Consider the following 24,945-nt stretch of genomic DNA (forward strand, 5'->3'; position numbering starts at 1 on the left):
ATTGGTAACACCAGCAGTTTACGCCTTTGAGCAACTTGTGACAAGGGCTGGCAGGACCATCATGCCTGTTATGGCTAATGCAAAGCAAGCAGGTTCAAAAGATGACAAAAGATTAAAAATTAAAAATGTGTGCTTCAACTTTGACTTTATTGCAATTTAGTATATTTACATAACACTAAAGAATAATGTTTGTTGTTTTATGTCCTTTTTATTAAAGAATTTCTTACTTGGATTAATAATTACAACCCTGTTTGGGAAGGTGGAGTGGCAATAATAGAAGAAAAGTGCCATAACTGTCCAAGAAAACAAAAGATTTTCTATTTCTTTGACAATTTCCCACCAAGTAAAACTTGGAAAACAAAATATTTGGGGGGCAGTAAATGATAAAGCATTCATCAACATTATTGTTATATTTCAAGCTTTTTTAAAAAAATTAAACGTTTCTAACCATAAAAAGAGAAATTTCAGCCCATGTTGGTGCTTTATCCAGACTGTGTAGAATGCTGAATAACAAAATTAAATTTCTTTAGATGAGCCTTGAATCTCAAGTTTAGCCAAGAAAAATGATGCAGCCTAATGCCACCCAAAGATGCCCATTGGAAAGAGGCAGTCAGATCTGAATTACCTGCAGGAGTTTTGATGTCAGGTCCCGAGCATAAGCCAAGCCACATGATCAAAAATAAGTGGAGGGGGCCAGCCCCATGGCCAATTGGTTAATTTTGCATGCTCTGCTTCAGCGGTCTGGGGATCACCAGTTTGGATCCCGGGTGTGGACCTACACACTGCTCATCAAGCCATGCTGTGGCAGCATCCCACATAGAAGAACTAAAATGACTTGCAATTAGGGTATACAGCTTTGTGCTGGAGCTTTGAAGAGGAAAAAAAAAGGAGGAAGATTGGCAACAGATGTTAGCTCAGGGCCAATCTTCCTCACCCAAAAAAAGAAAAGCATAAAAATAAGTGGAGAAATGATGCAAGTATCTAACTCAATTTGGGTCATATAAAAATTATCTGGGAAGCTTATTTTTAAGGAAAAACAAAACCCGATTCTTTATCTCCACCTTGAAAAATTAAATCAGGATCTCTGAAGATCAGGCCTGGGGAATCAGTGTTTGTCAAAGTTCCCAGGTGATTCTCATGTGGCCCAAATTTGAGGTACACTCATTCAAACAGCCTTCCCTCCTCATTCAAAATAAGCACCACCTGCCAGCATTGTTAAGGGGGGCATTTACACAGACCATTCATCTACACTGGGGAAGAAGAGTGGATCTACAACCCTCATTTTTCATTTCACCTCTGTAGCTACAGCCTCTAAATCAGTGATTTCTGCCCTGACAGATCACACCTGCCAAATCCTTATTGCCATCCTCTCTGCCTAAAAGTGCTTTGTCGTCATAAACAGGATTTCTGTTCACACTGCCCAGCAGGAACTGAAAAAAGATGGAAGACTTCAAAGACAGATTTTCTCCGTTTGAAGAAAAGTACGAGCCAAAAGCTTTGCCAAGAGCTTCAACTCCAGGTCTAATGGAAGGAATGGGCAAGACCACGGAGGCTTTGCAATATTTTTTTTGTTTGAAGAGCTGTGCATACGTATCCGGATCATGGGAAGTGCCCAAACATCAAATGCCAGTATAACCTTACACACAAATCAATCCCAGATGGATAAAAAATGTAAATGAAAACATAAAAGAACTAAGGTATGTGGATAAATATTTTTCTAATGTTGGGGTAGGGAAACTCTCTAAATATATCATGAAAACAAGAAACTATAAAAGATTGAAGATTCTGACTACATAATAATTAAAATCTGTACAGCAAAAGACACCATAAATAAAGTTAAAGATTTATGGTAGACGTAGGAAAAATATATTTGTGATATTTCTGACAAGCAAAGGGAAAATATTCTTATTATACCAAGAGTTCTCACAAGTTAATGAGAAAAAAATGAATGCTGAAAAGGAAAATATACCAAGGACACAAATATAAAGCATAGGTAGGCAATAAGAATGTGAAAGGATATCCACTCTCACTAAAAAATCAAATAAATTTGAATAAGCCATCATTTTTCAATCCACAGAATGACAAAAATGAGAATGCGGAACAAAATCTTGTTTTTGTAAGGGTGTGGGCAAGTGGGCACTCTTGTCCATTATTGGTAGAACTATAATTGGTATAACTTACGTAGAGTGTAATTTGAAATGAATATTAAAAAAACAAGCATATCCTACAATCACTCTGCTAGGAATTTACTCTAAGGAGGTAATTACAAAGAATGAAATGTAGTTAGGCACTACTGTTTGTTTATAACTGAGAAAATTGGGAAAAACTGAAAGTCCACTAATAGGGGATTTATTAAGCAAATTAAAGTACATGCGTCATGTACATAAATAGATGTCGTTAAAAATGATGCTCAATGGGGCTGGCCCGGTGGCCGAGTGGTTAAGTTCGCGTGCTCCGCTGCAGGCAGCCCAGTGTTTCATTGGTTCGAGTCCTGGGCGCAGACATGGCACTGCTCATCAAGCCACGCTGAGGCAGCGTCCCACATGCCACAACTAGAAGGACCCACAACGAAGAATATATAACTATGTACCGGGGGGCTTTGGGGAGAAAAAGGAAAAAAATAAAATCTTTAAAAAAAAAATGATGCTCAAGATCCATATTGAAGTGGATAGACTTCTATGAAATACTAGTCATTTTATGAAACAGCATGTATATATGACCTCATTGATATAAAATCCTATATACCGATCTATCTGTGTACACATGCATTGCAAGATGTACAAAAACATGGTCATGAAAATGTTAATAATGGTTATTTCTCGATGATGGGTTTAAGGGCAAAATTACCTTCTATGTAATTCTTCTGTATTGTTTGCATTTTCTACAATGCACAGTTATATCTTATCAAAATAAAGCTATTTCAAAATAATTTCAAGCCAAACACCAAATAATTTTAGAATTTAGCATCACTTGGGATCCCCAGCCCACCCAAATCACTATCATTTTGTGATTACCAAAAGAATAAAGTTGACAAAGGTCTTTGAAGTGAAAAAACCCCCAAATAAGGTTCTGGTAAGTGAAATTTGGTCACAAATTACTGAATTTCAATAAAACTGGTTTAATTCAGGATTTGTACATGAAGTAAAGAAAATTATTTAAAGTTAAAGTTCCTTCCTGGGAAAAGAAACAGCCAGTAGACACTGAAGGTGAGTAAGCAATGCACAGCTTCTTACTTGTCAGTAGACATTTATTTTTTCCCACCCAATTGTATGATTCCAACAGACTATCCCTAACTTTTTGAAACTGGAATATATTTCTGGTGCAAATTAACATGCCACTTTATATTTCTACTTCAAGGAAGAAATGCATTTTGGTGCCAAAGTGCAACATTCAGTTAATTTAAAATGACTAAACAGTCCTTACTATAGTAAAGCAATTATCAATTTGCATTAATCTTGCTGTTATAAATTACACATGATAAGCTTTGAAAAGAAGTGTCTATCTTATTGAGGAGTATCATATGTGAATAAGAAATGCTACATTTCCAACTTCAGCAGATTGATTAAATATTCTTAGCACAGCAGCATGTTAAAATAAAGCCTCAAATTTGGAGACGCCAGCTATACACGTTCCTTACATGAGACAAGTTCCCTCAAAATATGCTCTGTTAGGCTCCATAAATATCACAATATTCGCAGAATTCTAACAATCCTACTGTATTCTTTTGCTAAAAGGTTTGTGAAAATAGGACTATATTTACTCCTGGAAAAAAATTAAAATGACTTCGCTCAGTCTTTATTCTAGACTGTGCTCAGTCATTCACAATCAACAATGTTGATTTAAGTTGAAATACCTTTTAGTGCTCCATAAAGCTAAGAAGAAAAACTTTTAAATAACACAAAGACTTGCCACAAAGTATCAAAAAGTGCTTGTATATCAGAGTCTTGCCCATAGACTAAGCTATCCATAAATATTTAAGTCAACATTTAACAGTTTAATTAGAAGTATCTAAATGAATAGAACAGTATATCTGCTTAGCAACCAAGAAGAGAAATACAGTGCAATGAGTCACCCATTGACATGCACATGAGGCATGCATGGTCACAGAGAGTTTAGTTATGGAAAGGATATGTTTTTAGGCTGGTAAGGCTGAAAAGCTCTTGTTTGCTTGACAGTATGGCAGACACCAAAATGTCATTATGGTGGGAGTTACTGAAAAGGCTAAGAGTATTGCACAATTCCTGGACCTCCAAAGCCTTTGCTCTAGTCCTTTGTTGTTGAGCTCTAAGAACAGGAAATAGTCAGAAGCCAGAGCTGGATCCTAGATGAATGTAAGGCCAACTCTTGGCAAAGCAGTTCAGTCACTTCCAGAGCCCAAGCTAAACTTTAATTGCCCACACTTAACAAGGAAACCAGGAACACCCACTCTGTAAGCCTTAGAGTCCTCTCAGAGAAGCCTGATGGTCAAAATGCACATGCCAATGTCAATTTGGGGAATTCACAGTCATCTATGTTGCCATTATAATTTGATTATATTTGGAGCCATCACAGCTTCAACTGTTTTATTTTGAATATAGTTTGATGGGAAATGATCCATATGGCTCCCAAATCCACTTCTAATGAGATACATACGTACACACAGACACACACACATATATGTAGAAAGTATAATGATAGTCATATCATTATATACATCACGACATATATGTATATATGTCATTATTAAATATATATACCCCATTATATGTGTGTGAATATTAAATATACACATACATGTATATGCATATTTCAGCTCTGAAATAAATGTTCAAATGAAAATTCCTGTCTTTGAGCAAGCAAGACCTCCTGAACAGAAGCCGGCAGAAGAGTTTGCTTAAATAACAGCAGTGCAGTGACTCATCTCTGTTTTCACAACATGTTTCTACCCAGCACCCGTGTCTATTTGTAGCCTGACTATAAAGGCCCTAAGTGAACCATCTCTGAGCTGTCTGCCTTTAAAAGCAAGGACACTGTTCTCAGTTGACTCACTTGAGCTGCCTGTGCTTTTGAGAATAACCTACTGCCACATTTACGAAGGCTTATGATATAATTGAAGATTATTTCAGGCTGTGCCAATGTTTTTATGCTTAGACGTGATCTAGTGTTTAGAAAGTCCAATGAAACCAGGGGACTTCATTCCCTAAATAAGCCCATTACACACCACTGCTGGAATCTCTTGGGGTTATAGAAAAAGATCACTTCATCAATACTCTAGACCGTAAATACCATCAGAAGAGGGATTTTTATTACTTTGTATCCCCAGCACTTAAAATAGTGTCTGCAACACAGTAGACACTCAGTAAATATTTACAAAGGAATGAATCCACCTCTGCCATAGACCTATGAAATGATCTGGGTCTAAGCATCCACAATTCATCTAGGTGGTTCTGTGTTATTTATTTTCATGATTGTTTGTTTTATTGTGTCAATCTTCCACAATTTATTAATCAATTCTACTGTTAAAAACTATCATTTTTCATAATAGAAAAAAAATACCATGGTCTGTGCTGCCATGAGCTTTCTTCTTATTGCTCCCGGTGCACAGGTACGAAATTTTCCCCATGGCATACCTAGGAGTAACACTGATGGGTTGTGTGGTATGCAAATGTTCTGCCTTTCAAGATAATGCCCAATAGTTTTTCAATGTAATGGTACAAGTCTTCTTTGTGGAGTGTTATTATGAAATACATGGAGAGAGTGAGTTAAGGGTAGTACAGGTAATCAAATCTTCGAAATATTTTGCCGTCCTGATGTCAAGTTAGGAAGACTTCCACTGCTGGAGCATCAAAATTCAGTCTTGAGATACTCTTCAAATACTAAATCACCTTACTCCCTGGTCCTTAAAATAAATGAAACCAATAGACACACCAATCTAAGTCATCTACCACTGTAAGAAAACCTAACACAATGATTTTTAGGTAAAATTTTTCATATTAAAACACTAGGATATGTATCTTTACTATATAACTATTGAGTTGGGGGTGTGTGTGTATGCTCTAGTCAATTTCTATTTATACAGATTAACCCAGTGCTTAAATCTATGCATCCATTTAATAATAGTATTGTTCCACCCAAAAGAAATTGATAATAGACTATCAGTTCAATGAATGTATATTAACAACCATTAATTTTCTATCCCTCTTTTTCAGTGTTTCTGCAACCCACTGTGACTTCTAGAAGTACCAAACTGTAGTACAGTCACACATCACTTAACGACAAGGATACATTCTGAGAAATGCATCATTTGGCAATTTAGGCATTGTGTGAACATCACAGAGAGTAATTGCACAAACCTAGATGGTATAGGCTACTACAAGCCTAGGCTCTATGGTATAGCCTGTTGTTCTTAGGCTACAAACCTGTAAAGCATGTTACTCTACTAAATACGGTAGACAACTGTACCACAATGGTAAGGATTTGTGTATCTAAACATATTTAAACACAAAAAAGGTACGGTAAAAGTACAGTATAAAAGATCAAAAATGGCACACCTGTATATGGCACTTACCATGAATGGAGCTTGCAGGACTGGAAGTTGCTCTGGGTGAGTCAATGAGCAAGTGGTGAGTGAATGTGAAGGCTTAGGACATTACTGCACACTACTGTAGACTTTATAAACACTGTACACTTAGGCTACACTAAATTTATAAAAAAATATATTTCTTTCTTCAATAATAAATTTACGTTGTCTTACTTTAACTTTTTTACTTTTTTCTTTTTTTTTTTTTTTTGAGGAAGATTAGCCCTCAGCTAACTACTGCCAGTCCTTCTCTTTTTTGCTGAGGAAGCCTGGCCCTGAGCTAACATCGTGCCATCTTCCTCTACTTTATTCGTGGGATGCCTACCACAGCATGGGGTGCCAAGCAGTGCCATGTCCACACCCAGGATCCGAACCGGCGAACCCTGGGCCGCCGAGAAGCAGAACGTGTGAACTTAACTGCTGCGCCACCAGGCCAGCCCTGCTTTTTTACTTTTTTTTAACTTTTAAATTTTTTTTAAGTTTTTCACTCTTTCGTAATAACACAGCTTAAAACACAAACATATTCTACAACTGTACAAAAATATTTTCTTCCTTTACGTCCCATTCTACAAGTCTTTTTATCTTTTTAAAATTTTTAATTTTTTGTTTTACTTTTTTAAACTTTTTTTGTTAAAAACTAAGGCACAAACATGTATATTAGCCTAGTCCTAAAAAGGGTCAGGATCATCAATATCACTGTCTTCCACCTCCACATCTTTTCCCAATGGAAGGTCTTCAGGAGCAATGACATGCATGGAGCTGTCATTTCCTGTGATAACAAAGCCTTCTTCTGAAATACTTCCTGAAGGATCTGAAGGTTTGCTGAACCAGCATCACCGCAGACAGGTGAGTAATGCGTTGTGCTACGACATTACGACAGCTACAACATCAGTAGGCAATAAGAATTTTTCAGTTCTATTATAATATGATGGGACCACTGTCCTGGTTCCATTATTGACCAAAATGTCCATATGCAGCTCATAGGGTACTTTGCCAAGGTTTCTTCAAAGAAAAAGGCTTCAGAAGTGAGAGAAAAATATGTCTAATCTTTTTATTCAGAGAAACTTTTAAAATGATGAGTTTGCGGTTTGAGTGAAATTATCAATGGAGGTTACAAAATCTACTAATAAAATGATCAAACTCTGCGCAGTATATACCCTCATAGGTTTGCGTTAGATACTATGAATTAAGTCCACTCCCAGGAGTAACATCCAGCAATGGTCACTTCAGTGGATTACTTATCCTGACACGCGGAGAGCATTTCTGTTTCTCCTAAAGTCTTCAGAACCCAGAAATCATGTTACTCTGCCAGCAAGGCCCTTCCTGTGTCATTGATCACAGAGGAGAAAAACACCCATATTAACTACATATGTTACCAAACAGAATCCTATAGTTTCCCAAGAACTCACTTCTATGAAAATCAATTCACCAGGAGGGATCAACAATAGCCTTTAACAGACTTGTTCCTCATCTCAGACGCAGCGTTTGAAAGCTAAGTTTTATGAGTTTGAAAAGGAGTTCGATTCAGTTTAAAAAGGCAATGAACTAACACATAGGAAGTATCATAATGTCCCCATCTCAAAAAGAAGAATGTCCATTAAAAAAAAGTGTTTAAAATTATCTGCACAGGGGGCCAGCCCGGTGGCGCAGCAGTTAAGTTCGCACGTTTCGCTTTGGCGGCCTGGGGTTCCACTGGTTCGGATCCCGGGTGAGAACATGGCACCGTTTGGCAAGCCATCCTGTGGTAGGCGTCCCACATATAAAGTGGAGGAAGATGGGCACCGGTGTTAGCTCAGGGCTAATCTTCCTCAAAAAAGAAAAAAAAACTCATCTGCACAGGAAAGTCTCTATATATTCTGAAAGACAGAAAGAGGTTTTGTTCTTGCTATCCTCTCAAAATCACAGCTTTATTTTCTTAACATGTGGCTGCCTGTACTATCTTCCTCACGCTGGCCTCAAGGTGCTTCCCCTATGCTTTCTTTTCCACTTGTTTTCTTGAATGATCTGTTTTAGTTATCATTATGCTGTCATTTGGATGAAGAATAGCTGCCCAATTTGGATACAGATTAGATTTTATAAAAATTCTATTACTGACGTCACTATAACAATTTAATTTATTCATTCATGCCTTATGAATGAGGATAAAAGGAAAAATGCCCTCTTCGTATACTTCATCTCTGTGTCCTACCACATGTGGTTTCCGTTCCCTATGCTGCAGGTCTCTTACCAGGAACACACAGATAGGTGCTCGCAGGCCAGCACAATGTTATTTTAAAATGTTAATCAGTTGCCAATATTTAAAAATCACCAGACGTCACATAAGAACTTGAGTTTTCAGCCTCTCTTCGAAAATCAGAAAATAAAGTAATACTGAGGACACATACAGATGGGAACAAGCACAGCAGAGCAGCAACTGCCTCCTTCCCAGGGAGCATGAGCTCTTGGGAGTCATCACAGTGCCCAGCTGTGAGAAAGCCCAAGCTGGCCATGTGGAAAGTCCTCAGTCCCCAAGACATCCCAGCCTAGGCACCAGGCAGGTGAGTAAAGACACCTTCAGGCGACTCCAACATCAGCTGCCATCTCACTACAAGTGTATGAGGCTCAAAGAGAGAACCACCCAGCTGGGTCCATCCACCATCAACACCATGAGAGATAATAATAAAATGGTTGTTTCAAGCTTCTAAGATTTAGAGTAATATGCTATGCAGTGATAGCTAAGGACTAAAAGATAAAAGTGCTCTTAACAAACTAAATATAATTGTTTAAAGTAACTTCTCCCTTTTTACTTGGGTTAACATAGATATCATAGGTAGTCACCATCTTATTTTTGTGTTTAGGTAGAAATCTAAAACACGAATGCGCCCAGGGAAAAAATGGAAGTGGACAAAAGCAATGCTTTAGAATCAGCTGTATTTTTTTGAAATAAGCTGGCTGGCAGCGCTTACAAATGTCACGTAGGTTACACAGTATTAAGTAGTAAAGCAGAAGGACAGAATTTGAAAACGGCTTGAATCTGGTTCTTTTCATGGGAATATCAGGTTCGCTCATTACTCTGTATTTAGCACCTAGCATAATGACTATTTTTTCTTAATGACTGAATCAATTAAAAGTAGAGTTTTTTTAAAATTGATTGAGGGAGTCTAAAAATATCTTTTCTATCGATAAAACTTTAGCTATTATTGATACAAAAGGAAGGTGAATGCCATCTTCAAAGTAACTAACACATTGGGGTTTCATACAAAATAAGTCAAGCCAGTCTTTACAACTTAATGAGAGGCAGACTCAGGAATAGGAGAAACAACTCTTAGCTTGTACTCCTTAAAGCTGAATTCTACTGATAGATATGCAAATCCAACCTTGAGCAAAGCACTCAATTGTTTGATGTCTCTGTTTGCTCATGTGTAAAATGAAGCTAATCATGCATTCCAGAAAAGAGCGTGATCATCAGGTTTAACAGTATACGGTCCCTACATTCAAGGTAGTAGAAGATCTGAATCTTGTGCCCGGCACAAAATTAAAGCAGCTGATACGCTTTTGCCCAAACAGAATTGTATATCCTCATTTCCTTCCCTTCTCTTCCCCACTTGTGACTCAAGCCAGATTTCATCGAGCTATTTTTGTAATTACTAAAATGCTGGAAATACAGCAGCAGGCCAGAAGCAAAGTAAAATGCAGCATCCAGCAAAAGAAAGAAAATCACGCTGAGTAACTGAAAGGCCATCTGCTTCTAACCGAGCTGCAGGGGTGAGGAAGGCAATCTGGGCTGTTACTATTTGTGTCTTCCCCAAACCGAACCCACCTGCATGTTGTCAGTGGCATCCCCAAGCAGTCCTCCAAAAGTGATAGCATTAGTTACAGTTGCCAGATAAATGAAGAGAATTGCTGAAAGAGCCTGAATATTTAAAGCATCATAAAAATCACTGGCAAAAAATGGTGCTTTCCTCTTTATGTCCTTAATTAGTCCACCACAGAACCTGGGTAGGGAGAAAGCAAACGTGACAATGTAAAATAACTTACCATCAAATTAACCAAGAGAAAACTTACTAAACGACAAAGAATTTGTATTTAAAATGCTTACATCAATGACAAGGTACTATTTAACCACTTAAGATAAAACCAGAAAACTATGGAGGGATAAGTTTTCTTCATCTGTCTCTTTTTTGGTCACCAAATTAGGCGTCATTCCCTAAAAACCAGATAGTTGGTCTTTAGATGAGAGTGAATTATGTAGATCAGTTAAAATTTCTCACTGTCTGAAGAAAAACATCTGAACATGTGAGCAGATCCTATAAGGTCTTTTATAAGCTTACCAGAGCTTCCTTTCCAGCCACATTCATTCATTCACTCCACAAATGTTTACTGTGCCCCTATGACATGCCCAGCACTATGGTGGGTGCTGGAGATACAACAGTGAACAACACAGGCAAAAATTCCTGCTCTCGTGGAGTTTACTTACTGTGTAGGGGACAAACAAAATAAGTAAAATGCATGCTGCTACAAAATCAAGGAAAAAGTTAAGTGGGGAACAGGGTTATAAAGTGCAAGAGGAGCAGTGGTTGGAATACTAGAGGAGCTGGAAAGGGGCTCCTGCACAGGTGGCTTTGGGGTAAGGACCTGAAGAAACGAAGGGAGGAAGTCATGCAGGTGTGTGATAGAAGAGCACTGTAGGCTGAGCCCTATTACAAATGTCAGCAGACCAGTCAACACGCCCTCCCAACCAAACTTCACACTTTAGCCTTCCCCAGGCTGTTCCTTCTGCCAAGGATACCCTCCATCAGAGCTCAACCTCCCTCTGAAGTCTTGACTCCCCCCTCATAGTTCAGATTTCCACTACGGGCTATCACACTTTATCAGTATTGTCTATCTGTCTGGGTGTCCTGCTTCAGTTTTCTCAGTATGCACAGGGCCGTGCGTGGTACTGGGCATACTGCAGACACTCGATGCATCTAGGAGAAGTGAAATATGGAAGAATGAAATCAGAGTCTAACTAAATAAAAATGTTAAATCCCAGAACTCATATCTGCAGACAAGAATAAGGATATTCCTAATGGAAATAGTTTGTAAATATTCGGAAAAAATGGGAGGAGAGAAGGTTTTATGTTCTCTATTCTTTAAGAAAGAAGGGGAGAGAAATACCGTCCTTTTCATTTGGGAAAGAAACCCAAGGAGGTCATCAGGAGGAGAAAATAATTTTATTCAGATTCAAGTGCATATCAAAATGACATACTTCTGTGTTTTCCAAAAAATGCAGTGTTTTAAAAAAATTGAACCTTCATAAAATGAGTATCCTACTTAAAATGTTACTTAACCCCAAATGAAATGAAGACCTTAACAGTGGAGAAGAAAGAATTATCATGAAAAGAGATTTAGCTGAAGCAATCTGGGAAACCTGAATTCCCAAAGGCAGGCTAGGGAGACCATGACCTGTGAGTTACTCACTTCTGTAACATGTTACCCACTTTTGAGTAAATGAACAGGGAAGAGATGGAATCATGAAAGCCAAATGAGGAAGACTGTCACGTTACTCAGTCTTCCTGCCACATACATCCTGATCTCTCTGACTTTCTCTTTAACATCCCCTCACTCACTCCACTCCAGTCACTGGCTTCAGTGCCAATCCAGCTCACCCCAGGCATTCCGCTGTTCCTGATCCCCACCCCACATCTCCATGGTCTGTCTCTCACCTCTTTCAGGACTCTCCTCAAGTGTTGGAATTCTCTGTGAGGCCTTCTCTGACCACCCTATCTAAAATTGTAATGCCTTTCTCCCATTGCAAAACTCCCTAAACCATAAAACCATCACCACATTTCATTTGCTCATTGTTTGTCTCCCACCACAACAAAAGTAAGACCTGTAAGGACAGGGGATTTTGTTTAATTCACTGCTGCATCCCCAGTGCCTGTGACTAATAGCTACACTATAAATATTTGTTGGCTGAACAAATGTGAATAAAATGCTGACAGAAAGATAAAGGGAAATTTTGCTCTAAGGAGAACCTCATCATGAATGGCAAAAAAACTCCATCAGTTACCGTCCAGTTCGCTTCAATTCTTCACAATCAGCATGTCCTCCTCCTCCATGGCCTCCATCATGGGGCGTGTCCCCATTCATCTGGACATTCTCTCCACCTGAGTACATATTCTTTCTAAGCAAGACAACAGAGCCCAACAGAATATCAGTTTATTTTAGTCATCTGCTTCTTAGCTGTGTCATGCACCAGCTAAGGAAGAGATGGAATGAAAATGCTTTGGGAGACAGATCATTATTTCCTTCTGCCATCCTAACAGAAAACTCTTAAAGTATTATACTTAGAGCCAAGACAAATGACTGGATGAATAGAGAAGTTGAATGAATTGTGTAATGTTTCACCTGGAAATTATCAGATTTCAGAAAACAGCTTCTCCTAAAATATCTCATCCAATTTCTTAACCTCCTAAATCTACAAGGACTCATCTTGAGTAAAATGATCTTTCCACATGCACAGGGAGTCCCCTAGACATCCCCAAAGAATCAATATATTGATTCTATATATTGGATTGAAGATAGAAATACTGTGATATATTTTAATATCATAATCTGAGATTTTAATTTGCAATCACTGAAGAACATCACAACATATAACATTTATTTACAGTGTCAATGAAAAGCCAAACCAAGGCACATATGTGATTCATTTTAGATAATACATCAAGTTAAATGGAAATCTGAAAATATTAGGGGAATCGCCTGATCCCATTTCCTTTTCCAAAGACAACCTCCTTCTCAAGGATGAAAACTCCCAACTGCCTGATAATTTACCTTTTGTCAGATGATGGAAGACTCTTAGGAGGCTCTATCCTGATCGCTGGATCCCACTCTCCAGGAGGAAGGACAATGACTTCATCTAGGAACTCATCAATGCCAGCAATCAGGTCCTGCCTGTCTTTTGCTTTATAAGCAATGTCATGGAACACCTAAAGAATAAGAGAGGTGCTGATCCAACAAGAAAACTCTCTACAGGCCTCACACCATGTTAAGCCTGAAGAATGCAATCCATAATCCACCTTAATATTGCTATAACCATACTCTCATATTTCCTATTACTCAGCTTGTACCCAAATATTTCAGGATTCAGATTATGAACCCAAAGAATATAGGTAGAGGCATGAGAAACAGCTGTGTTCCTTTATATGTTTTTTTCTATCAATACTGTAAAACAACATTGCCTTTCCTCTCCCACTGGTGTGCACCATTACTGATATAGTTGCTATGGAAGCCAGATGAAAATGGTTTGGAGAAATATACAGAAGAGTCAGTCTCTGAAATAAAGACTATGGGGACAAACCATTGTTGATAACTCAAGAAGAAAAAGTTCAAGCTGAGTGTTAAGATCGGGTTAAGATCCAAACACTGCAGCTCTCAAACACACAAATAATGTTAGCTATTTAAAAAAGAAAAATCTGAGTTATATTGGCAAAAATAAAGCAAAGAGCTTTAAGTAGGTGGTCATCTGTCGATCTTTTAGCAAGGCAATTAAACCATCTAAGGCAGCAAATGCTTCATGTCTTTTATACAGATATCCAAAGAAGAAGATTCAGAATGCACATAATCCTTTGTCAATCATTCCAGTCTTCTAACCTAGCTGATGATCTGAAAGTCCTTTACACATAACCTGAGCCTTTCATACCTCATTTAAGTCAAATTCTTTCGTCGCCAGGAGAGAAGATGGCCCCTGTTCAACACTCTCACCTATTCTTAAAGATTGCTACTGAACTTCTTCTCCTTGAGAAGAACTTTTAAAAGCTATCAAACAAAAAACATGTAATGGTCTGGGGGTTGTGGGGTTGAACGGAGGGCAATACAAAGTGCCAGCATATCATCTGTGGCAGACATAGCCAGCCTCAATCTCATTTTCTCTTGCTACCTCCCACGACAGAGGCTAGAGAGCCAGAGTCACTGTCCCAGCCTCCCCTGTAGATAAGGACTGATAGTTCTGACCAATGAGATAAAAGAAAAAGGCTGTCTGGGAAAGCTTTAGAAGACCTGTTCAAAGAGAAAGATACAGCTAACATTACCCCTTGCCTTTCGTCCTGCTGTGAATACAGATGAGATGACTGGAGCTGACTGCTGTAGCCATCTTAAGACCACAAAGCAAAAGCCTTGGCTCTTGATTTATCATGAAGCAGGTAAGTTAAACCAACTCCAGCAACTACTTACCTCCAAATTTCCCAATATGTGAGCAAAATAAATCACAAATTGTTTAAGACACTATAAGTCAGGTTTTCTGTCACTTGGAGCCTAAAGTATTTCTAATTGATACATCTTAGGAGGAAGGATTTTTTAAAAAAAGAAAATGTAAACATACAAAAAAATAAATAAAAGAACCTACTGAGACACTTAGTTCCCTCAAGGGGAAAAAAACAGCACAGCTATGCATCAGTGCTCTCAGTCCCAGAATAAAGTAAGCATCTGAGTAATCATCAAATAGAACTCCATAACTAAATGCCCTATTCTCCACTTAACACATGGAGAAGCTCACAAATCAAGCAATGAAGCAAAAGCAAATAATTTGGTAAAATAGTGAGGTAGAAAGACACAGAAACAGAAATCAGTGATCTCTATTCTAATAGTCTTTCTCCTACTACGAGACTAGTTTGAAGTTTCATCATGTCTAAAATGTGTGTGACATTCAAGCTGTTATGAGAGAAAGGTCATAACTCCAAAGTAATAGATATTCTGCAGGAAGAGTTGCTAATGCATTTTAGTATGTATATCATTCCTTCCCACAAGATAAGAAATCCATAAAAACAGTTACATACTTTTTAATACCTAAGAAATGCATTATCCATTTTATTATCCATTATTTTATAGAACACATCATTTCTGAAACAATATGGTATACGGACACTTGAATTCCCAGAATGAATATATTAAACATTTAAGAGAGAAAGTTAGTACAGTGACTTGAACGTTTAAAAAAATATTTAACATATATCAGTTTCAAGAATTGAAAATGTTTAGAAAAAGAAAGGAAAATATGTTTTATTCCAACATAAAATTTATTTTTTGAAAACTATGCAGATGTCAGCTCATTTGCCATGAACGACTGTGCCTCATGTTAGAAAGAAGGCAGTAACCACATAATTCTAAGTGAATAAATTGTGACAGCCAAATCACAGTATGAAAACAACACAAGTAGGATATTCATGGATCATCGTCTTCCCCATTCCCTACCTCGTCAGACATCAAGGTAGCAATGGCTCTGCCAATCTCATGGTAGGACTTGGCTTTCCCCTTAGGACCTAAGAGAATGAACAAGAACCTAACGGAAGAGGAAAGAAGCAAAGGCTATAAAACACAATTCATCAAAGTCAATATACATAAAACTGTTTATCCTAGTTCATAAAAAGGCTAGGTCTAGAATCCATCTTTAAAACAAAGGTAACAGTCTTGGTGATATGAAAGATACTCTTGCACACTATCATGAAATACAAATCATTGTTCAGTTTATTTGGAAGCAAAGGAGAATTTAGCATGGAAATCTGAGAAGCTTCTTCACTGAGAAGGAAAGGTTCACTTTATGAGTCACTCAATCTTTCTTTACTAAACTTTCTCCTCTCTCCATTTCTACTGACTTTCAGAATCTTTGGAGAAAACCTATTAAGCACAATAACTAGAAAGACTTAGTACATCTTCAGATTTCTCTGACTTTCCCTTATCCAATATGGGCAGTGACAAATGATCCTCTCCATACTTCTAAGAAACGTTTCTACTCAGAAGTGCCTGGGAGTCAGCAAAAACCAAGTCCTCTACAAGTAAGCCTCACACTGACAGCCAAAGTAAAGAAAGAGAAATATGAGAGAAATTCAAAATAAAGCATCATTCACAGACAGTTAAAAGTCTTCTTGTGTGTGTCCTCATTTTCCTTTCCAAACTTGTTTTCTTGATAATGCATAAGCATTGCTCCACAGTAAGTAGGTCCTGAAACTTGCAATAATGAATTTCTCCCCATTTAGGTTCACCTCTTATCATGTTGGAAGGAATCCCTCACTGGTCACAGGGAAAATGTGCATGTCTCAACTGAGGAGAAGGAAACCTGCTAACTAAATGAATAAGAAGAAAATATACAAAAGGCACCAGATAAATCCCTGCCTTGCTTATGACCATATCTTACCTAATGTGGAGATAGTGAGAACAATAAAAATGACCACATCATATATTTGCACAGCTTTTTAGAGCTTGCCAAACATTTCACATTTATCACCTCATTTAAACTCCATACAACCCTTTGCAGTAAGGGCAGGTATCCCATTCTCATTTAGTGATGAAGAAATTGAGGCTCAAGAAGGTTAACGGATGAGCCCCCAAACTGTGCCTGGTAAATGACAGAGAGCAGATAGGCCTTCTTACCTCCTCTTCTTTACAGCACACAATTCTACCTAATATTACCTGACCAACCTATACAATATACAACAGAGTTGTGATTCAATAGAGAAAAGCTATCCAACAATGACTTCCATAGGTCTCCCTGGGAAAAGATGTTGTGGATACTTAGCTGAGGACAAGAAATCTTAGGTGAGATTTTATGGGCCTAGGAACAGCTTAGGACTTTCTTAGTAAAATTTATTTTTTACTTATTTATTTATATACCTCACTTTAAATAAAAAAGGATTGACAGCAAGTACTCTTCAAAGTGTTAGAGTCTGTTCCAAAAGGCCCTTGAATAAATAATTCCTTTATTTTTTCATCATATAATTCAATCCAAAGGGGAAAGAAAAAAGAAACGAATTAAGAATGTAAGAAGGTATCCAAAAGTTTGACTACTCAGACTTTACACTAGAAGAACCATAAAACCATTCAGTATTTGCTTAGAAACCAGTTCTGGAGTGGGGCGGCACCCTCACTTTCAAGTGTTATCACAGTAGATAAAATAGCAAAGCAATCAGCAGGCATGAAAGTATGTCCAGGTATGAAGGAAGTCATTATTAGAATTGGACTTTAGATCTAACAGCAAAGTTCCATTGATACTAGAACTTTTCTTCCTTTGAAGATGGACCTAAATTATACACCACTACATATAGTATTACAAAGTACTTCTTTATGACAGTAAAATGTATTTTTCCAAAGGGACTGATCACATATTTGAGTGCAACACATGCAAAAAATATTTAACCACTAAAGCAAAATACAAATCCCATTAAGAAACACCTATAGTTCTGGCCACATTTCCCAATTCTATTGGCCTGGCTACCAATGGCCAGCTGCCAGGCAGGACAATAAGGGCATAGTTTTAGGCATAAGGGGACAGATACAGTGCAGAAAGAGAAAATATTAACACCTGGATCCTTTACTTAATATATTTTGAAATAATGGGTTTCCTTTGCCTGCCATTTTTTATTATTTCAGTGTATCTAAATATTAGCTTTTAGTAATACATAGTATCTAAAACATCTCCAGAACCACTCTGTGCCTCTTCCTACCTCTCCCTAGTATCCCCATCATGATTATAGTTTACAAATACACATTATGAAAACACACATTTATCAACTGACACATGAGTTCATTATGAGGATGACGATATGGCAACAAAGCCAAAGTACTGTCTTGTTAGAAAGTGAGTAAAATACTCCCAGTAATTAATAGTCCTCAAATATAAACTTTGGTAGACGATGGGTAACTATTCCAAGAGCTGATAGAGTAATGAATCTCTCAGTTAAATCCTGTGAGATGAGGGCATACATTTTCTATAAATATTTACTCTGGTCTCTGCTAAATAGTACCAGAGAATGAATGGAAGTAGCAGACCAATGATGCCTATAACATATATCATAGCAATAAACCCAGTATATGAGAATAATATTGTTTCAGTAACCTAAATATAAAGGCACAATTCCTCTTTCCAGGGTAATGTAAATTTTTATTTAAAAAGCCATATACATATTCTTTAATGGAAAATCATCAAGTGCCAAATAGAAATAACATGTTACATAGTTAAAATTTTCACATGGCACCAGTCAGGAACCATTCAGTAAATCCACCTCTTTAAAATGATATAGAGATGAAATCTAGCCATCTGTAACTAGCAGGAAACACCATCTCAAGTCGAATTTCATCTGTAGGAACAGAGACCCTTAAGAAGACTCTAATTTGGACTGTATTGTTGAAACAAGGATGTGAGATCTGGGAAAACTAACAACACAGACAACTCATCAAGTTGAAGTTCCCTCTGTCTGAAACATGTTCTCTCCCCTTTAACCCTCAAAGAAGCAAAAGCTGTTACAACTTTTATGATAGAAGTACATCTTGCCAAACTCAGCTTTTATAATGTACTGAAAACTCCTTTCACAACCAAAGCTGTTTTTTGTCAATGGACAGATGTTATTTTTAACCAGAAGCTTTTTTCTTTATTAACAAATAATAGTAAACATACATTTGTGTGGCTGGAAGAGCACATCCCATGTTGACAGCTCAGAGAAAAAATTAATTTATGTTACTGAGTTCTTTTTATTTGCTCATAATAGAAATAAGTCATAGTTAGAATTTTTAATAGTGCCTAGTTGTCTCGAGAATCTTCATGGGGCCCTTGTACCCTTGTGCACTTTTTCATTTAACTAATTATGCCTGTGGAGGATGCCTCTAGCATTCTCAACAACAAAAATTAGTACCAGATGATCTGTGTCCGGAACCAATGGACTACACTCACATTCACAAAATAATTATAGGCAGAAACAGAGCATAATATCAGAAAAAGAGCCAGTCTTCCTAAACCACTCAATCTTTTCAGAAAGGATGTGCACCCCCCTCCTTCCTGATATATCACAGCTATTTCTAGAATAAACTCAGCATGTACCAATCCTTTAGTCCCTTCTCTCAAAATAACAGTGAAGCAAATAACCCATTATTCATATTTAGCAGCTCTGGAAAATGTGGCTAAACTGTAGCTTCCACAATAGATTCGTGAGGACCACAAACCCATCCTAATCGACCACATTACATATGGAAAACAGCAGTTAGCAACTGGATTGTCAGACAAGACAAAACTGAACTAGTGGGACGTCCATCCCAACCCCTCTAATAGGTTTTTTTTTTTATGGTTTAGACAATTAAAGACAAACTACTTCTTTTAGGCAAATAATTATTAACATAAGATGTATATTAATTTACAGCGAGACTAAAAGGATAAATATTCTAATTTTTTAGAAGGCTAGAGCTCACTGAATAACTATTTGCCTTAGATGTGCAAATCAAGGTCAGAAAAGGACAACTGATCAGGGACTTTCATTATTCTTCATGGGAAAACCCTAAAGTATTTTATTCTAATCCATTCTAGATATCTCTTTAGACTCTCCCTCTCAGTCTGGCCTCAGAGGCAGAAATCTGCAGTTCTATTTCTAGCACTGACAGCGAATCTTCCCTGTGCCTCCATCTCTCAACTACAAAATGGGAATAATATTTATCCCCTACATAGCTCATAAATATGAGTCAGTGGTGGCCTCTATGAATAGATATAAGATGACAGCAAGCAAAGTGTCTGCAAGATGGTAGGAAAATCTTAGGTGTATCCTACCAAGTAACGAAAGATCAAAGGACTGAGTTTATGTGCTTTCCCACGAATAGCAAGAAGATAACATCCACCCAGTTGGTAGTGGTCCAGCTGCAAGCAGAAAGCTAAACTAGATCCACCAACTAACAGAGTAAATAGAGAAATGTGTAAACCAACAGAAGGGGAGCTGCCAGAGCTGCACTTCCTAAAACATGCATTGTAGCAATACTGTTTATTATAAATAGTAATAACAATAAGCATAAGAGCAAAACTATCCTCCACCTTTAAAAGAAAAAATGACCATCACACGATGTGTATAAAAACAGACTTGTCAGGTCTCCCTGCAGTACAACAGGGTAGCATGCACGTTACAGCACATCACTAAGCGCAGAGGCAGCCCTTCACAACCACTCCACATTCCTTGTGGGATTTCCTTTATTGGATTTCACAGGATGCAGCCATTGTAAATGGCCCCACATTACTCATACACAGAAAGCTAATGAGACTCCCTACTCAGTGATTACAGCTTGCACTAGTTCGGAAGACAGCAAATGGATAAAACTATTTCCTGGAAAAATGTTAACATGCTAGGATATATCGCTCAGATTATTGCCCTGAAATAGTTTTATTACATTATTGAATTACATTCTCTTGAATTGCTGGGCTCCTTTTGTTAATTCAAATGATGTTGTATTTCACCTCTCGACTAGCACCACCCTCCAGAACAGAGAAAAAGAATGAGCCAGACAGGAGCAGATGATAAGAGGAACACAAAAATGGTCATGATTGGAAACTCAATGAACTCATATTATTGTTAAATAAAAAGCCTTTTAAAATATTTTTTATTTGCGGCTTCCCAAGAAAAATAACAATAAAAATGAGAAAGCAAAAGCAACTTAACGTGTCTTGGCATGTTTTTTTCTTTCAAGCCCCAGTAAAATTAGTCAGAAGAGACATAAATAAAACCATAGGGGCACACGAGCTGGACTTCAGCCATGATCTGAGTCAGCCAGCTGTTCGCCAGGTGATGGCTCAGATAGAACTGCAAGGCTCTGCTGGAATGTTTTCAAGCAGAAAGCTAAGTTACAGAAAACACAAATCACGATAATCCCATTAACTGCATAAGCTATGATCATCTCTTTTCCTCTGCTATTTGTCCAATCACTGCTCCAAGACTTACTCCTAGTTTAAGTGTCTAAGAAGTATAAAAACGTGGGGAAAAAACACCTGTATGATCAGAAAGAGTGGCCTGTGATCTATGAATTGGGAGGCCACAAGGAAATCTTCTAATTTTCCTCTAAGTTGGCTCAAAAACCATCTTGAGCCCCTGGTCACGGCCAGGTAACCATGCTCAGACCATCTGAGATCACTGAGGGGGAGTCATAGCTCTGCATGCTCAGCCAGGGAAAGCTAAAGAAGGGAAAAGTCACCTTTGCTGGCTCTGAGACTCACAGAAAGCACAACCCCTCCCCCCGAGAAAGTTCCTGTTCATATGATAATTTTCTGATGTTAACTTGAAGATTACAAGCTTCTCTTTAAACTCTTCTTCATCACAAGTTTAAGTGAAGCATTAACTTCTATTCACCTATCACACTCGGTAAGTCAAGTTTCCTAACTTCACTGAGCTCAGTTTGAGAGAGAGATAAAGAAGATGACTTCTAAGGTACTGTGCAGTGCAACGAGGACATGAATGTAATAACAGTAATATGCTTCCTGTTAAAATAAAAATTTATGTGACATAACACATAACAGTAAAGTGAGCAAATTTAAGTGTACAGATTTAATGATTTTTTATGTGTGTGTATATATATGCGTATACATATATACACATATTATGCACCCACTACCAATTTTCTGATATACAGAGCAAATGAAAACAACTCTGACCTCTGAATCATTTACCATCTGTATGATCTTGGACAAGTTAAACTCTCAGACTCAGTTTCTTTATCTGTAAAATCCAAATACCTATAATTTGTCTTTAAAATATTGTGAGGATTAAATAGACTAATCTGTAAGAATAAACTAGTACATTACTCAATAAATTATCATAATGGTTTTTATTATTACTACTATGTAAGTGCCAAGTAATTTGATAGCATGAAAGTCAGACTAAACCATATTTCAGATTAAACCTCTGTGGATGTATCCTCATTCTATTGATTCTGTAGCCTGAGGGAGAGGAGATTTCCCTGTGAGTGACCACACTGGAGATCCAAGCAGGTCAGGGAGCAGCTTACCTTGTGGGTACAGGGACCTCAGTTAGGGCACCCAGCATGACAGCCTGCTGTAGCCGAACAAAGGCAATGAAAGGAGTATCCAAGAAGTCAACCTCCCCAACAAGCACATTGGAAGCTTCTGCATCACGTGGCAGTTTTTTCATGAACTTATTCTTCAGCTGTATGGGAAGAGCCAAGAAAACACAATTTATCTCCAGAGATGGGAACAAGCAGAGACACTCCATATATCACCCAAAGAAATTCCTTTATATGAGTCTATATACAACAGGCCCTAGCTAGCCATTTTTCTAGTATGTTTGACCATTCTATTATAATAAACATTTCTCTGTACTTTGGTTTCAAAAATATTTAGAGTGTAATCACAGGTTTACACATAAAACAGTGTAGTATAACTCCATTCATTTATTTATTCCCTCACTCAGTATATATGTGTTGAGTCCATGGTGAGCCAGACACAAATATAAGCCGTAGAGATACAGGGATGGATCGACTGACTACATGACCTCCTTGCATTCATCTTCCAGCAGGGGAGAAATAAAATATAATTTAAAGTAGTGATAAGTGCTAAGAAGGGAAAATAAAACAGGTAAGAGGGTACTACATTAGACAGGGTGGTCAGGAAAGACCTCTGAAGAAATACATTTTACATTGGAGTGACAGGACAAACTATGCAAAAATCTGGGCAAAGAACATTCTAGGCAGAGAACAGCAAGTGCAAAGCCTCTGAGACACGAAGGAGCTTGGCAGTCAGAGGAATAGGAAGAAGGCGAGTATGGTGAGAGATGAAGTAACAAAGGAGAGAAAATAGCAGCAAATGAAGTTGTATAGATAAGGAGGGACCAGTTTGGGATGTTTTACGTGAGACTTTCCTACTAAAAGTCCAAGTGGAAAGGTGGAGTAGGAAGACATAAATTTAGGAGCTATCACCATGTGAACAGTATTTAAGACCATGAGAAAAGATGACACAACCTTGGGTGTAAGTGTAGAAAGAGAAGAGGGATAAGTTCTGAACACTGGGCCACTCCACCCTTTATAGGAATGAGGGGAAATATGGGCAAAGGACACTGAGAAGAGCCACCAGTGAGGTAGGAGGAAAGCCAGGACTTCACCCAAGAGTCAAGTGAAGAAAGGGCTCAATAAGGAGAGTGAATCTCCTGAGTCAAAGGCAGCTGAAAGTTCAAATAAAGCAAGAACCAAGAATGGACCAATGAATTTTGCAAGATGGAAGTTCTGGGTGATCTTGGCAAGAGCTGTTAGAGTAGACACCAGAGTACCCGGTAAGAAAGGAGACGTGAAGAAATGGAGACAGGGTGTAGAGATAATTATTATGACAAATGTTGCTACCAAGAAAAGCCAAGCAATGGGGATGTATGTGGAGGAAGGCATAAAATAGGGGATTTTTTTTTAAGGGGAAATATGATAACACTGCAGAAGGTTAATGAGAATGATCTAGTAGAGACAGATTATTGCTTCAGGAGAGGTAATGGATAAGTGCACAAGCAGCTCAAGCAACTTTGAATTATTGAGAAGAGACAAGATCCTCACCCAAGCTAGGGGGTTGGCTTCACACAGAAACACAGAGAGCCTATCAATCATAACTAGGGAAGGCAGACCATATGGGCACACTTGGGGGTGATCTGGGAGATTTGGTGAGATGAAGATGAGGGCTTCTGAGGACTCATATTTTTGCAGTGAAATACAAGTGAGCTGCTGGTGAGGAGGAGGAAGAGGGAGGTATGTGGGAGTTTGAGGAGAGAGGTAAAGGTATAAAGTGGTTTTATTGGATAGTGAAGGTTGCTTAACACAGTCACTTTGAACGTTTAACATGTAGGTGTTATTCTTTCCTTTCCCCTCGGTCCCCAGCTCCCACTTGGAACAGGATTGTTCAATCATCCTTCAGTGAGTGGGAAATGCCTCTGACAGTTCAAGGAAAACACTTCAACAATCGTGGACAGATGGAGATAAGAATTTTGCAGGACCATATGAAAGGCACAGACTTCTGATGTATACCTATCATCCAATATAAATGTCTCCCCCTTCAAGTGAAAAGTTACCAGTGACCTTCATATATTTTGCCACAGATTACTGCTGAGATGGGAAGTGGCAGGCACGGCCCAATTTTCCCTGTTAATAAAAAGGTTATAGCAACATTTTATTTTCAATTTCCTTTTTAAGAGCTCTTAATTAGGGAAAATAGGTGACATAAGAACTGATCCCTAAAGCTCCATCAACCTCAGTAGCATTTTTATAGGGATTTTTTCTTTAATTTATTACTTCATATAAGAAGAAAGCTGTGAGGCAAAAAACAATGACATTGGGGTTAATAATTTCATGGAAACCAAAAAAACAAAAAAAAGCAAAGGCAAGATATATATTTTTAGATGTTAGGAACATGACTACTTCTAAGCAGTAAGGGAATTTTCCAAAGTTTATACCATTAATCCTCCAAGAAATGCTAATATTAAAAAAAATCTGTTTACATTCTACAGATTTGAAAAGAGCAGCCATGGGAAAGATTTAAAAACATCAAATTGCCAAAACTGTTATTACCGCCAAATGAATTGCAGTAATGAATTGTTCTCTATAACACAGAGTAGAGTGTGGGGCATGGCCAAGTGGCCCAA

The 24,945-nt window shown here is 37.9% G+C and overlaps 1 protein-coding gene across 15 annotated transcripts in view; it reads right to left on the reverse strand.

The window, feature by feature from the left end:
• The window catches only part of SLC4A4 (solute carrier family 4 member 4), a 396,172-nt gene that overhangs the window by 85,953 nt on the left and 285,274 nt on the right, over positions 1-24,945 (reverse strand). For all 15 annotated transcript variants that reach the window (XM_070614690.1, XM_070614693.1, XM_070614692.1 and 12 more), the window contains 5 exons: positions 22,322-22,479; positions 15,773-15,860; positions 13,358-13,512; positions 12,591-12,704; positions 10,359-10,533 (listed from right to left, as the gene is read on the reverse strand). In XM_070614690.1, coding sequence (XP_070470791.1) covers positions 10,359-10,533; positions 12,591-12,704; positions 13,358-13,512; positions 15,773-15,860; positions 22,322-22,479 — 690 coding nt within the window. The remainder of the gene's footprint in view (positions 1-10,358; positions 10,534-12,590; positions 12,705-13,357; positions 13,513-15,772; positions 15,861-22,321; positions 22,480-24,945) is intronic.

This window comes from Equus przewalskii, chromosome 3 (assembly GCF_037783145.1).
Source record: "Equus przewalskii isolate Varuska chromosome 3, EquPr2, whole genome shotgun sequence".
Taxonomy (NCBI): Eukaryota; Metazoa; Chordata; class Mammalia; order Perissodactyla; family Equidae; genus Equus; species Equus przewalskii.